This window comes from Cygnus atratus, chromosome 2, assembly GCF_013377495.2.
Source record: "Cygnus atratus isolate AKBS03 ecotype Queensland, Australia chromosome 2, CAtr_DNAZoo_HiC_assembly, whole genome shotgun sequence".
NCBI classification, from domain to species: domain Eukaryota; kingdom Metazoa; phylum Chordata; class Aves; order Anseriformes; family Anatidae; genus Cygnus; species Cygnus atratus.
In genome coordinates, this window is record NC_066363.1 from 61828743 (window position 1) to 61842538 (window position 13796).

Here is a 13796-nt window from a genome sequence, read left to right on the forward strand (position 1 = left end):
CAATGAATAAATGTGGGAAACGGCTCATTATCTGTAATCTCAAGTCAAAGCAGGCACATCAAGCAGTACATTAGTACATACTGTCAGAGCCTGACAACAAAATTTGCCCTAAGGGAATATCACTTTCATTGATTATTTCTTTCATTTTACTAACTGCAAAAACACAATAAAATCAAGGGTTGAGTGAGTCTGCCTGCTGTTTAGAAGCAAAAATATTTTGCTTATCATTGTAACATCCATGAATAACATCAAATCTTAACAAATGGTAAATTGACTCTACAAATTGACCATTCTTATGCGTAAAATCTTTTAAGGCAAGGGTAAAAGTGATGTCAAATTATGTCTATCAGCAATTGGAAAAAAAAAAAAACTCTTGGGGAAAAAGAAAAAGAGTAAAAGGGAAGTTTTTTTTTTTTTTTGAAATTCTTTTGCATCATCTTAATGTTGGTTTCACAAGCTGAGACATAGCAAAGGGCAATACCATTTTTCAAAGATGACTCATCTATGAGCTCCACCTGTCCAGAAAATGGAACCATTTGCATCAGGAAATCACCAGATTTTTTTTTTTTTTAAGAAAAAATCTCCCCAAAACAATAAAAAATGCACACATACACAAACAAACAAACAAAAATAAATCTGACCCCCCAAAACAAGGCCCCCACCCTAGAACCCGGAGTCATTAGCTGTGAAGTAGCCAGTGGGAGGAGGAGTGTTTTGGAAGTTGTTTAATGCCTTCCTCATAAACTGGTCTTTGCGGAAGGAGGAGGAGAACAGGAATGAAGAAGCTCAGCTAAAATGATGAAAGAAATTTGCAGTCTCTTTTTTTTAATATATATTTTTACTCTTCTGTATCTGGAAAAAAAAAAGAAAAAGGAAAAGTGTCAAATGCTGCCTTTCTTCCCTGTGTCCAAGGAGCAGGTGATCTGGGAGAGAAAATGAAGGACATCAGTTTAGACAGACTCATTCCCTCGAAGCATTGTAGTTTTGCTTAACTGTTGAAAGGCCACAAGGTGAGTTGCATGAAATCTATACCTCTTATTGACTTGTGTGGAAATATCATTTTGTCTTACACAAAGTGGAATCCATTGCTCTATGGCTAATCCAGCAGAAATTAAACCTTTGACAACATTGGGATCGTGTAACAGAATTCATCCTGCTTAGATCAAGAGGTCCCAGTAAGTTTCTTTGCTTTACAGCTCTCTGATTACCCTTGCTCACTAGCTATTTCAGTACTTTTTTGTTCATAAAAGCAACAACATTGTACATATGGTTTGGGGTGATAAAAAGGAAATGCTCCAAACACAGAAGTGTACTATTTTTTAAAAAGCTCCTGTCTCCCTAATAGTTTGCAATGACAAGCAGAGCCTCCAGGATGGATGGGTGTTTGAGACCTAAGAAAGGATGTGCATATTACATTCTGCTTGACTTGTCTGTAACAGAAAGCTGACTTAATACAGTAAGTGCAAAACTGTACCTCTGATCCAATTATGATGCTGTGTAAATTTGGTTGCAATTTTCTAATCTCCAGCAACTATTTGCCCAGGGTAGCAAGTAATGTCGCCAATCTTTGTATAATATCTGTAGGTGTTGACTAGAAAATACCAAAACAATATACAATATCAAAATACATGTTGGTGGAGAGAAGCCATCTTCTCGTTGAGAGTATTCAGCCCAAATAAAGTCTAATAGGTTCTTGAGTATGACATCTAGGAGCAAATAACAGCAAAAGACAATATCAGAGCTACACATTCACAACAGAAGGAAAAATATCCCTGTGAGAAGCTTGTCAGTATTACTCCTAGCCATAGTGTAATAACGGGCTGTCTTCCTGTACAAGGAACTTCTGACAAGTCAGGTATCTAGAAACAAGTTATTTATGAAACCATCTCTCACAGCAAAGATACGATATAAAAATATTCAGGACCCACTTAGGAGTTTATATTTGCCTTAGATAATTAAATTCCTTGATCTCTTGAGAAACGTAGAATGATTAAATGGAGCTAATAGAATTAACTCTTTGGGTGAATACTACCAAATCCCCTTGACCTCAAAATTAGGCTATATTTGACTAATGTTAACCTGAATAATGATAGGTTGATTTCTATATAGTTATGCCACAAAGGAATCTTCACAATGAATAAATCACCTTGAAGAAGAAATATGGGCAAGAAACCTTCCTCACACCCTTCTCAAGGAATCCTCTGGAACAGCTTCCAACAGGAACATGAATATTTTACTCTATATTGGCCAAGCCAGTTTCTCTGAGTATGCCTGGCACTCTGCTTAGCTACTGTTACTCTAACAACACTTATGTCAGCAGAGTTTGAAAGTGCATTTGAAAGAATCTCTCAGGCAAGGAGTCTCAATCCAGGGACAGATGAATTTACCTGCAAGACTGTGCATGCCTCAGAAAATGTGATCTTATCAGAATCTCTTTGTGTCCCTTTCAGAAAACCAGCTTCTCTTGTCTTCAAGAATATGCTTTTGGCTTATTTATTTATTTATTTAAGCAAAGGCAAAAAGAATCAACAAAACAAATATCTAAGATTTTGCTGCTAGATTGCATCATCTCTAATGCATAGCAGTGGCTCGACTTGGTATCATTTTCTTCTACCATGTAGTTAGCAGGGGATCTTCTTTCAGGATGGTCCCCTGTAAGTTGCTACAACAATATCTAGCTCACTGATGTGAGTCTAAAGACACTGTTGTGAAGAATTAAGCTTTTAGCATTTCATTGGATTTGTTTAGACTGAGTTGTCACACTGCCAGCACTACAGACAGTGTAATCTTCAATGGGCAGTAGCAGCAGCCATAACAATAGTGCTACACTTTCTTGATGTCTCCCATCTAAAAAGTTCGGCCTGATTTACTGTCATTAACAGGATCATAATAATCCTGTGAGATGTATCATTAGACATATTTAAAAGAGAAGATACTGACCCAGAAGGAAAGGTAATCATTTGGAACATGTCCAGTAAGTGAAGTAAATGACAGCTTTGGTCATTATTTCTGAATCTTTTAAATGATTTGCTGAATCACAGCAGGAATCTGAAGCAGAGCTCAAAGTACCACCAAAGTCTCCTTTTCTTATGCTATCCATACTTACAAGACTTTTAACTCCTCCTATCCCTTTTAATGAAACACGGATAAATGTGATGTTTTCTTCCAGACTTTAGAAGTTCCCTGCAGAGAACTGAGTCATATATTGCTTTTTGCTTCTGTCAGCCACATCATCAGCTTCAATGAGAACATTTCAATACAGCATTTGCTTTAAATTGGTTTTCTACTTGGTGGAGCAAATGTTTTGGCTTGCTGGCTGAGTTTCCTTTGGATACAATGTAGGTTCCCTAAAACTACCTTAACTTTGGATATGATTCAGCTTCTTTTTCATTTCAGCACAATAGATCCTGTGCAAGTATTAATACATATTAACGGAGGTAATTGAAAGAGGAAAAAGAATAAATATTCAGTGCTCTGTACACTGGAAGACTTGTAGATCACTTGGCATATATTGAAATTCATTAACTGAAATAGCCTCATCTGAATACATGTTTCTGTCCTTCAGTGTCACTGTTGAGTTTATTTTGTTTGTCAGGGTTGACTATTGGCCCTCACCTTGATCACAAATGAAATGCCAGTGACTTCTACAGCTCTTCATGAGATACCAGATCCCACTGCAAGAATATGAAGTCCATTTCTGCTATCAGCTTGTAGTTAACACTAGGGCATTTTTAACATGCTCTTTAACATGTGCTCTTTGGACTGCAAATATATATTTTTACTATGTTACTATATGGTCTGACATACTGAAGTGAAAATATACTACATTTTTCTTTTCCTTCACACAGCATACAACTGTATCCGTACAGCAAGGAAGCTGGCTGTCAGTTTTGCACAATCAGTGATTAATCTCACACATTTGCCTCTCTTTTTGTGATAAAACAAATGTTTTGGAGTCCAAGGCCTTGCAAGAACTACCCATTTTAACAGTTGGCATTTATTATGCCTGTCTAATGCAAACTTGCACAATCTGCTACCCAGTTGGAAAACAGGAACAGAGCCCAAGACGCATTTCGGCTGAGGTGAGAGTTTAGACTGACTCAGGAACTACACCTGCTCTGTAATGACTCACGCTCCTCTCCAAGCACACATTTCAGGTACTGTGCTTGTTGGGCCAGCTGGAAGTACAGAGCTGACCTCTCTCCATACTGTTTTTGAAGGTGGCTGCCCTGCCAATCCAGCCAAGGGCCTGCCCTTTCCCTCCATCCCTTCCTCCCGAGTTGCTGAAAACAAAGTGCTTCCCATGGAGAGCTCAAGACAACTCCCCGTGTCCTCCTATGCAGGGCTATGCTGTGAAGACAAGACTGAGCCCCACGGTTTCCAAGTTTCATTTAAAAGAAAATTCTGCTATCTTATCTCCTAAAAACTGGATGCTGAATGTAGGCTGCAGGGCAGTGTGATGTGGAATAAGGATTTAGTGTTTTTGTTTGTTTGTATGTTTTTTCCATAAACTACTTAGCTTGCTTTGGAAAGCACCAAGACCACTTCCAACGTGAACATCAAGTTTGTGAGGTTATTCCATCGTTCCTATTTCCTTTTCTTAAATAAGTTTCTCAAATGTTTTCCTTAAACGTTACAACCATTTTTGATAATGAGGGAAGCACAAGATGATATCACAGACATCCAGGATTACACACTCAGACTTTCTAAGAAGATTGTGGCAAACTTGCAGTACATTTGTGAAAAAGAAGTGCTTAGCATGTGTGAATACTTACCTGTTTGGCATGCTGTATGAGCACTTCTACAGGATAGCAGAACCCCACCACACTGACAAATAACTCTGCCCGTGAGGTACTACTACCCCAACATATTTTCGAGTTTCTGTTTTAATCATGGAAAAAGCTGAGGAAGAGAGCCTCAGTTAGTAGTATTCATCCTTATTTAACCCCCTACGGGGGTGACTTGTCATGCTTTTATGATACGAAATCATAAAGATAGTAACCAACAATTTCAGCATACAATTACTTTTAAATGAACATTTTTGTTTTTTTGTATACTTTGTTCTTGAAAATTTAGGGGAAAAAAAGAACCCTACAGGTTTTCTCATTTCTATTAAAATCGTTGCATCCCAGTAACAATAGCGCATAACACTGACTGTCAGTTTTATGTTCTAACATAAACAGCAGATATCAGAGGAGTTTCACCTGAAGCAAAGTTAAATATGCAAAGTTTATGTGCACAATGACTCTATAGCCTGAAAAGGGAGAGCTGTGGGAAGAATCTAATAAAAGGCAAATGAAATTGTGATAGGCATTGAGAAGGTGAATAGGGAACAATTATTCACTGCTTTTTATAGTGCAGGAAGGCGGTTATCAAATGAAATTATCAAGCAGTAAACTTGAAACAAATAAAAAGATGTGACTTTTAATATAATGCCCACTTAAATTTTAAATTGTGTTGCCTCAGAGTGCCCAGTACACTAGTGTACCAGGACTCAAAGGATAATTAGACAAAGTAATGGAAAAAAATCCATCAAAGGCTATTCAAGTCAAAGATTTGTCCTCTACCTTGTTCCTCTGAGGAAGACAGAAAGTTATAGAAGGAAGGTGTTGCTCTGTCTTTATTATTTCTTCATTAAAATCTCTGCTATGAAATGTTGTAAAGTAGGTGATGGAGAGCTAAAGAGACTTTTGGTCTGACCCATCAACATTGCGTATTCATAGGAAAGCTGATATCGTATTTGAAAGTAGTCTCTACCTTCACTTATTTAAAAGAAAACAAAACAAAACCCCTCACAACAGATTTTAAAATATTGCATAAAACTGAAAAAAAAAATAATCAAATGCTCAAATTTTGAAACAAAATACAGAATTTCCCAAACAAGTAAAAACTTGCATCAAACATCACATTTCTATGAAGCTCTTTCCTGAGACACATTTTTTTCCCAAATTTCCAGCATTCATGGAAGTTTAGAAACACTCAGACTGCTTAAAATTTGGAATATAAACCCACTTCTTACTTATATTTCTGACACTTCAAATACAATAAACTTTAATCACAACAGATAAGCCTAGTTTTTTTAGAATAATACTAATTCAAAGCCTGTTCTCTCCCCTCATTCTGCTCTATCCAGGCACTGGGGGAAATGACAACAAAAATGACAAATTGTTGTATGGCAACCAATGTCATAAAATGATTACTACTGATGCAGTGCAAAATAAGGGGAAGTAATGGTCTGAGTAAATGTGTCTCAGATAACCCATAATCCAAAATGAAGTTATCCTTAATACTACAAACAGTGCAAATATTTTCAGCTGGTGGCGCAGATCACTAAACAATTTCCATAGGACCTTGTCATCTGTTTAATTTCTTTTGTTGACTCACTCAGCATCTTGCAGGAGTGACCCCTTCATTTTATGAGCACATCCCCAAAAGCCTGGGTATTTCTTGTCTCCCCTGAATGTTAAAATGTGCTCAGTTGTACATGTCCCTGTCTGAGAAGCACTGTTACAGCTACTTCTGGAGCTCTGAATAAAAGGAAGATGTCCAAAATCTGAGTGCTCAGTTCTCATTACTGGATGATTTTTTCTCCTGTTAAAACCATTTTGAAAGCATTTTTAAAGAAAATTAACAAGAAGAAGAAGTAAATTCTGCATAGTTATGCTATTCTCTTGCTTCTGTTGCATCAGAGACGAATGAGGCCTAAGAAACAAAGTTCAGAAGATCAGTGAAATAAAAAACAGATACATATTACAAGTTAATTAATCTCCATTATCTGTCTTTTTTATGGATGAGAAATTTTGTAATGATTATTTTTTCCAAAGGGAACAGAATATTACTCAAAGGTGCATGAGTCCTGTTTAAACCAAGGGAAAGAAATATATAAATACTGTTGGGAGAAAATTTTAAATACTTGTTTTGTAACTGAATTTAAATACCATCATTCTAATTTAGCAGACGTCCCAAGTGCTTAACATTTATGTTGCTGAGGGGGAAAGACATTAGCATAGAAGGTATTCTGATTTTTGAGTTTTGGCACATAATTATCCCTAAATCATTCATGACTTCAAACAATTTCTATTCCTGTTCACATTGATCTTGAATTTTATGTTTGCTTGACGGCTTGCATTACACTTGACCTGAAATCATTTCAGTGATGGAAGAAAAAGATTAGTTTTATTTTAACATATGTTGTATGATTACTAGTACATTATAGACATACTTAACTGCAGAGAAAAGAGCAATGGATACATTGGCAAAAGTTTGGTTACACCAAATACATTTGAATTTCCTAATAAAGCATGTAGGAAAGAAATTAAACACTCACTATGCAAAGAAGCCTACAGGAAAAAGTGCAAAAGCTTATTCTACATTTGATAATCAAAAATAACTCAAACCTCTGAACACATTTGAGGTAAATGCTAGATCATGTTTTTCATAAAAACCTGTTCTGTCATGGATGCAAACTAAAACCTTAGTGCTTTTCAAGTCACAAAAGGGATGAGCTGCATAGGCAGAATGATAATTGAAGCCTACAAAGTTTTCAGGCAAAGATATGAGTAAGAATTTTGTAATTAGCACTGAGCAAATAATTGCTTCTTTGAGTGACTAAACTGAAAAATTAGGATAATTCTTAGCTCTGGGTCAGACAGAAGTAATTGCTTTCTTTCTCTCATGGCAAGAAAAAAAAGTTGGGTAGTGTTTTTTTTGGTGCATGGGGGGGGGTGTGGATAGGAAATGAAAGATTCTTTCAACAAGTCCCAGGTTGTGATATTAAGAATACCTAAGAAGCAGTTCAGAAGCAGAGAAAAGAATGAAACTAGAGATGGATTGATTAATGGTAATAAATAATAAAGATTGCTATTAGGGTATTAGAGTCTCAGAAAACTAACCTGTAAAGTGACTCTCCTTTTTGTCCAGCTTCTGCAAACTGAACAGGACATACTCAAATACTGTCAGCCCAAGGGACTAATGTCTCTCTGCTTCTGCACCAGAGAGAGACCAGGCGCACAAAGCAGAGGTCATGAAAGTACCCACCCACCAAGCACTGAGCTGGCAGTTTATAGAGTGGAGTCTTTACCTTTGTATTTCCATTCTGTTGATTTCTTCCCTCTTCTTAATGCTTCTACTTAAACTACCTTGTCAGAGTCCTTGTTTAGTAAGATACCTATAGCTGGTCTGCTCAAGTTGGAAACTAATTGTTCCATGCAGAACAGACAAGGTAAAAACTAAAGATCACTAACCTCTTTTGAGGAGCTATTTAATATTCTTCCTTCCCTTCAACCGTTCCCATAAGAAATGATCTTGTTTCTCTTTTGTGACTAAGTGTTGCACAGGGAAAACAAGAGGCCTGATTGTTACTGGATCGAACATAAATTTATGGAGGGAGGGAGCAAGAAGGACTGGCCTCTTGCTGAAGCAAAACTTTCTATACATCATTGCACATGCAAATTATCCTAAATGGGATAAGGACTATAACAGAAGCAAGATCACAGCTCCATTCCCTGAATGGTGCAATGAAATGGTTGACAGTGTAAAATCAAGGATGAATTGCCACAATGTACTGCACAAGTTACACATTTCCGCTATACCTCTAGTGCCGTGGATGTTATCCCTGAGGAGCTATCTCTGAATGGAACTGCATCCAAAGAATAAAAGGTAACCTGAAAATGCTCCCTGTGAAGTTAGCTATTCAAAAACACACTTAGGTACCTACTGATTTTTTTACACCATGCATCTGGATACTCCAAATATTCACATGAATCTGAAATTAAACCAAATGCCACCTCTGAGTTTGCAACTTGTCATGCAATCCACATTCTGTGACCTTATGTAAAGCAGAAGTAAAAATCAATCAAGCTTTTGGACCAAGTCCTAAGGACTTCCTAAATACATGGCATGGCTTGAACTATGGTCCTGGAAAACAAGCCGAAAAAGAGACACATAAAAGTCTCAAAGGAAAACCAGGTGCTTTCCATAAGATTTACACACAGAGTCGTGAAACAAACAACCTGCAAAAACATACGCATATTTATGCAAGGTAGCTCTCCATGTCTTCCCTGTATTCTCATCAAGTATGCATGCCATGGTGATGTAATATTCCTGAAGTGAGGATGCTAACAATGTATTTTGCATTTAGCTTCAAAGATCACATCACATCATGTTCATCTTCTATTTAATATTAAAACTGCATAAAGGCTTCTCAGAATACATCCGTCTATGCAAATTCCAACTTGCCTTAGGTGTCACTTGCTAAATACAACACACTCATTTTTTTTAAAAAGAGCACAGAAAGGATTTTAAAAGAACAGAAGGTTTTTCTTCCTCCAACTATCCTATATTGCACTACCATGGAGCAATTGTTCAGCAGAGATAAGCTATGGTGAAATACATCCTTTTGGATTGGAAAATGTCCTCATGCATTGAGGCAAGCTTTTCCAGAGGACAGTAGTACAATGATCTCCAGTTTCTGATCTAGGGCAATAACCTCTAATGTAATTCAGATAACAGGCCATAAAAGAAGAAGAGGAAGGAAATTGTCTTTAGAAATAGTCTTCAACTATTGTAACTCCAGTTTGCCACTGCTGTTGGATTCTAACATACAATATCAAGAGCACTACATAACAGAAAGGAGTCCAATATGTTGGCATTACAAACTGAAAAAGGCTTTTTGCTTCTGACTATACTGGAGAAATCAGCCTATCTTTCTGAATAGAAATAGAGATGGCTCTAGTATGTATATGACCAGAAATCTACGTTTTTACCTAAATAGGTGAATGTTCATTTATACACTTGCATAGCCTCATTTAAAACAACATTGGCATTATGCAGATTACAGGATCAGGACTTTGTCAGAAGTCCAAGTGTTCATTGCTATGCATTGGTCTTGCCTAGATCAACACATATAATGCACTACTGAAAACTCTATCTGCAGAAGGCTGCAAAGACAGATAATTATTAATTGGCTGAACAGCTTTGTGAAAAGTTGCATTCTCCTTGAATGAAGCTGGGGAGAATCATGTTAATTCAACTATATTTGCAGTAAATGTGAAGCCATCATCATGGCTCCATGACATCACCATTACAAGTTCTCTCAAAAAATTTCTACACCAAAGGTATTCTCAGATAACAATGCTCTGTGCCAGCTACTCTGCCATCACAAACACTTGATTTTTGGTACCAGCAAGGACAGAAAGAAATGAAGGCCCTGTACTTTACCTTTCTAATCAAGGAATTTTGCACTTGCTGATCAAGGAATTATTGTCAAGAAAAATTAAGACCAAAAGGCAGCTCTATGGGTTGGCATGGGCAACGTACTGAACCTTAGGAAAGGCTTTTTACTGCTGTTAAGCAACAGCATATTTTAATAAAATCGAAAGAAGCTAAGGTCTAAATTTCTGGTAAGCCTGTTATGTACTCTTCATAGAGACTGTACATTCAAAAGGATTTATATTATAAATTATATTATATTAAATCATATTGCTTATATTATATTGTATTATATATCATATTGTATGATATTGTATTATATTATTTGCTGTTGCACTGCAGAGAGAAATGTGTTATTGAAACGCAGGGTTATGATCTGACCACGAGGTGGGAGCAATGCTCATCACACACACCTAGTGCATGTTAGGCTTTCTGTGTACATACTAGCACTACAAGAGATGAGTACAAATATCCCATATATTGCTGTACTGCAACCTGCAAATTTGCTTGTTACCACTAGATTAAGTTCCCAGGACAAACACCAAAAAAATTAACCTTCTAATTTTCTGTAACTCCTAGCTGAGAAAGAATAACAGAATAAAATGTATTGAATTGGTGCCTAGAACAAAGAGTTGCATTGAAAACTTTATATTAACACTACAGAAACTTTTCCCATTAGGGAAAAAAAATGAGGGTAAAGATAACCCATGAAAGTGAAAAAGAAGATAAATAATTTCCTCTTTTATTGTAAGTTTTGTGAGTAGAAAAAAATTGCAGAAATAGTTTGTGAATGTAGAGAAAAACAATTACATGCAACTGCTTCCAATTTTCCATTCAAAGTGATGAAAAGCAACAATTTCACATAGGAAAATTAGGTTTTCCAAAATGGTTTTAAAATGTTCTGTCCCATGGGAAACATTTGATAATGATGTTGATGCTGATGATGTCTCTGATAGGACTGTATCTCTATATGGAAATGGAAGCCCTGTATCTCTTTTCTTGGAACTGAAGGTAAGGTCAGTACTGAATAACAAGCAGTATGTCCCAGAGAAAAAAGCCAGTAACAAGAAGATTAGAGGACACTAGCCTACGTTTGAGAGACTTGCACAGGATTTTGAAGTTTATACTGCAATCTAAGGCATGATCACAACTTACACAGCCATCCTCAAGCTAGCGTCAAAGAAGTTGGCTGGGGTACTGATAGACTCAGTTATGTGAAGCTCTGTCGAGATGCATACATCCCTGGTGTCTCAGAGAGCCTGATCACTGTTTCTGGAGGCATGCACACTTATCTGTTTGTGGGTAGCTTAAAGGTAACTCAGATACATTGCACCTGTTACTTCAGTGTAGGCATGCCACTTTAGTGTCTTTGTGTCCACATGGGATGTTTATTCATATTTCCTTGGCCACTTTGTTTGCCATGTAGAAGGATGAATATGCTACAAATGTTTTAGCATGTCTGTATTCCAGTTACAACATATTAAAATAAAATTTTGTATATGCTCAAAAAGTAAATTGGGCACAGATCCTGGAAAGATTTACGCACTCTGTAACTGTCTCCCCTAGATGAAGGTGCACAGCTGGACAGAGTGGCTGACTGACCAAAGCTGGATGCAGGGCTCTAGCTGACGCTAATGGGTGGTAAAGAGAAGGAAGAAGTAGGATGTGATAAATCTACACAAATGAGCACCTGTTTGAACTAAATATCCCTCAGCCACACACTCAGAGGCTGGTATACCCAAGTATCAGGCTTGATGCTGCTACAGCCCAGGCTGAATTTCACCCACATGCAATCTACATGTAGTGGGAGAATTATAGTAGATCTATCTTTCTAACTCCCCTCTCCCCCTCTTTCTCTCTCTCTCTTTTTTTTTTTTCTAGCACATGAAAGACCATGTACCAGCTTGTGAGAAAGCACATGTTTAGGTAAACATTTCAGTAGCCTGCAAACAGTTATATATTATCTATGGATAATGTTCCTTTCTCCACATCCCTCATCACACGGCTGGTAAGGAGATTTGCTCTGGAGAGAGCAATGGACAGAAGAGCTTTTACAGTATTTGTCAAAACAGGAGTGCCACCCTAACTCTTTCCTCTTTAAGGCACATCATTCACAATTTTTCCCCCTTATTTTTGTCAATGAGTTCATTAGTTATAATCTCTCTACAGTTCCTGACTTAAAAATGTTCAGCCTACAAATTGTCTTTGCTTGGTTACAGTTGCTTATTCACAGTAATCAACTGGTCCCACTGCACTGGTCTTTTCCCTAGGGGGATGAGCAGAACATTTCCTTACAGGAGAAAAACAGTCATTAAATAACTAACAGCACACAAAGATTAGCAAATTGGAAGTAAACAAATTCACAACCTCACTCTTGAAGTCAGCATGAAACTCACCTCTTTGTCTTCCAGCCTGACTAAATAGATGCCCCTGATCTTTCCAAGAGCCTGAGTGCAAGCCTTCAAAGCTAACTTGACCCTTAAATTTAGGGATTCCCAGGTCTACTTTCCTGGCTAGGCTGATACTCCTGCACCTGCATAGAGAAGCTGCAAGCTTTCTGCATGTACCTTATCCTGCCAGGGCTGCAGTCTTCTAGCACAGCCTGTGCTCTGCCATCACCCACTGCAATGGGGTGCCATTCTACCCACTGGTCCTTCTGGGGCCGTTATAGTTACATAAGGCAGTGCACATATTCATGACCTCCAGGAGAGCTCTTAATTTCTGCATCCCTGAAGAAAGAGTTGTGAAAGGTACTTGTTCAAAACAGTCTTCCTGACAGACACTTAGCTAAAGTATGTAAATAACATGACTTTCTAACAATATAATTGAGTTTTCTTAAACAATTGCTGCTAAGGGAGCTCTGTAAAAAAAAAAAAAGTACATATTTATGTGTCTGAAATTAATACGTACTTCTGGATGAATTGTTCTACTTTTTTTTTATTGAGTTATCACATTTTCTTCTTATTTGTCATTTTGCTAGAGGAATAAGAATATTAAGTAATTTCTTACAAGGAAACCATATAAGTAAACTTAAAAACATTCAGCCTACAAATTATCTTTGCTTGGTTACAGCTGCTTACTCGAGGTAATCAACTGGTCCCATTGCATTGGTCTTTTCCCTAAGGAGATGAGAAGAAAATGTCCTTGCAAGAGAACAAACAGACATTAAACAGCATGCAACAGCACACAAAGACTAGCAAGGGATTTGCGACTTATATCCCAAGTGATAAGATGAGAGGAAATGGCCTCCAGTTGTGCCGGGGAGCTTTAGGTTGGATATTAGGAGAAATTTCTCTACTGAAAGAGTTGTGCAGCATTGGAATAGGCTGCCCAGGGAAGTGGCTGAGTCACCATCCCTGGAAGTCTTCAAGAAATATGTAGGTTTAGAACTTAATAGCATGGTTTAGTGGTGGATTTTAGCACTAGGTTAAAGGTTTTACTACATGATCTTAGAGGTCTTTACCAAACTGAATGATTCTATGATTCTAAACACAGCATCATTCTAAATTGCAGTGCTTACAATGAGGTTGTCTTTCTCGACCGACAAAATAAAGTACTGAACTATTTATGTTTAGGGATAGCTGTAT

At 37.3% G+C, this 13796-nt stretch overlaps 1 protein-coding gene across 3 annotated transcripts in view; it reads right to left on the minus strand.

Moving 5' to 3' along the window:
* PDE1C (phosphodiesterase 1C) overlaps nucleotides 1-13796 on the minus strand; it is a 306631-nt gene that overhangs the window by 16423 nt on the left and 276412 nt on the right. Inside the window, exon 18 of one of the 3 annotated variants that reach the window (XM_050708648.1) lies at nucleotides 572-852. The exons of 1 other annotated variant lie outside the window; for it this stretch is intronic. In XM_050708648.1, coding sequence (XP_050564605.1) covers nucleotides 839-852 — 14 coding nt within the window. In that variant the 3' untranslated portion in view covers nucleotides 572-838. Of the gene's footprint in view, nucleotides 1-571; nucleotides 853-1470; nucleotides 1592-13796 lie in introns of those variants that run through there. One more of the 3 variants, XM_050708647.1, reaches the window with a different exon arrangement.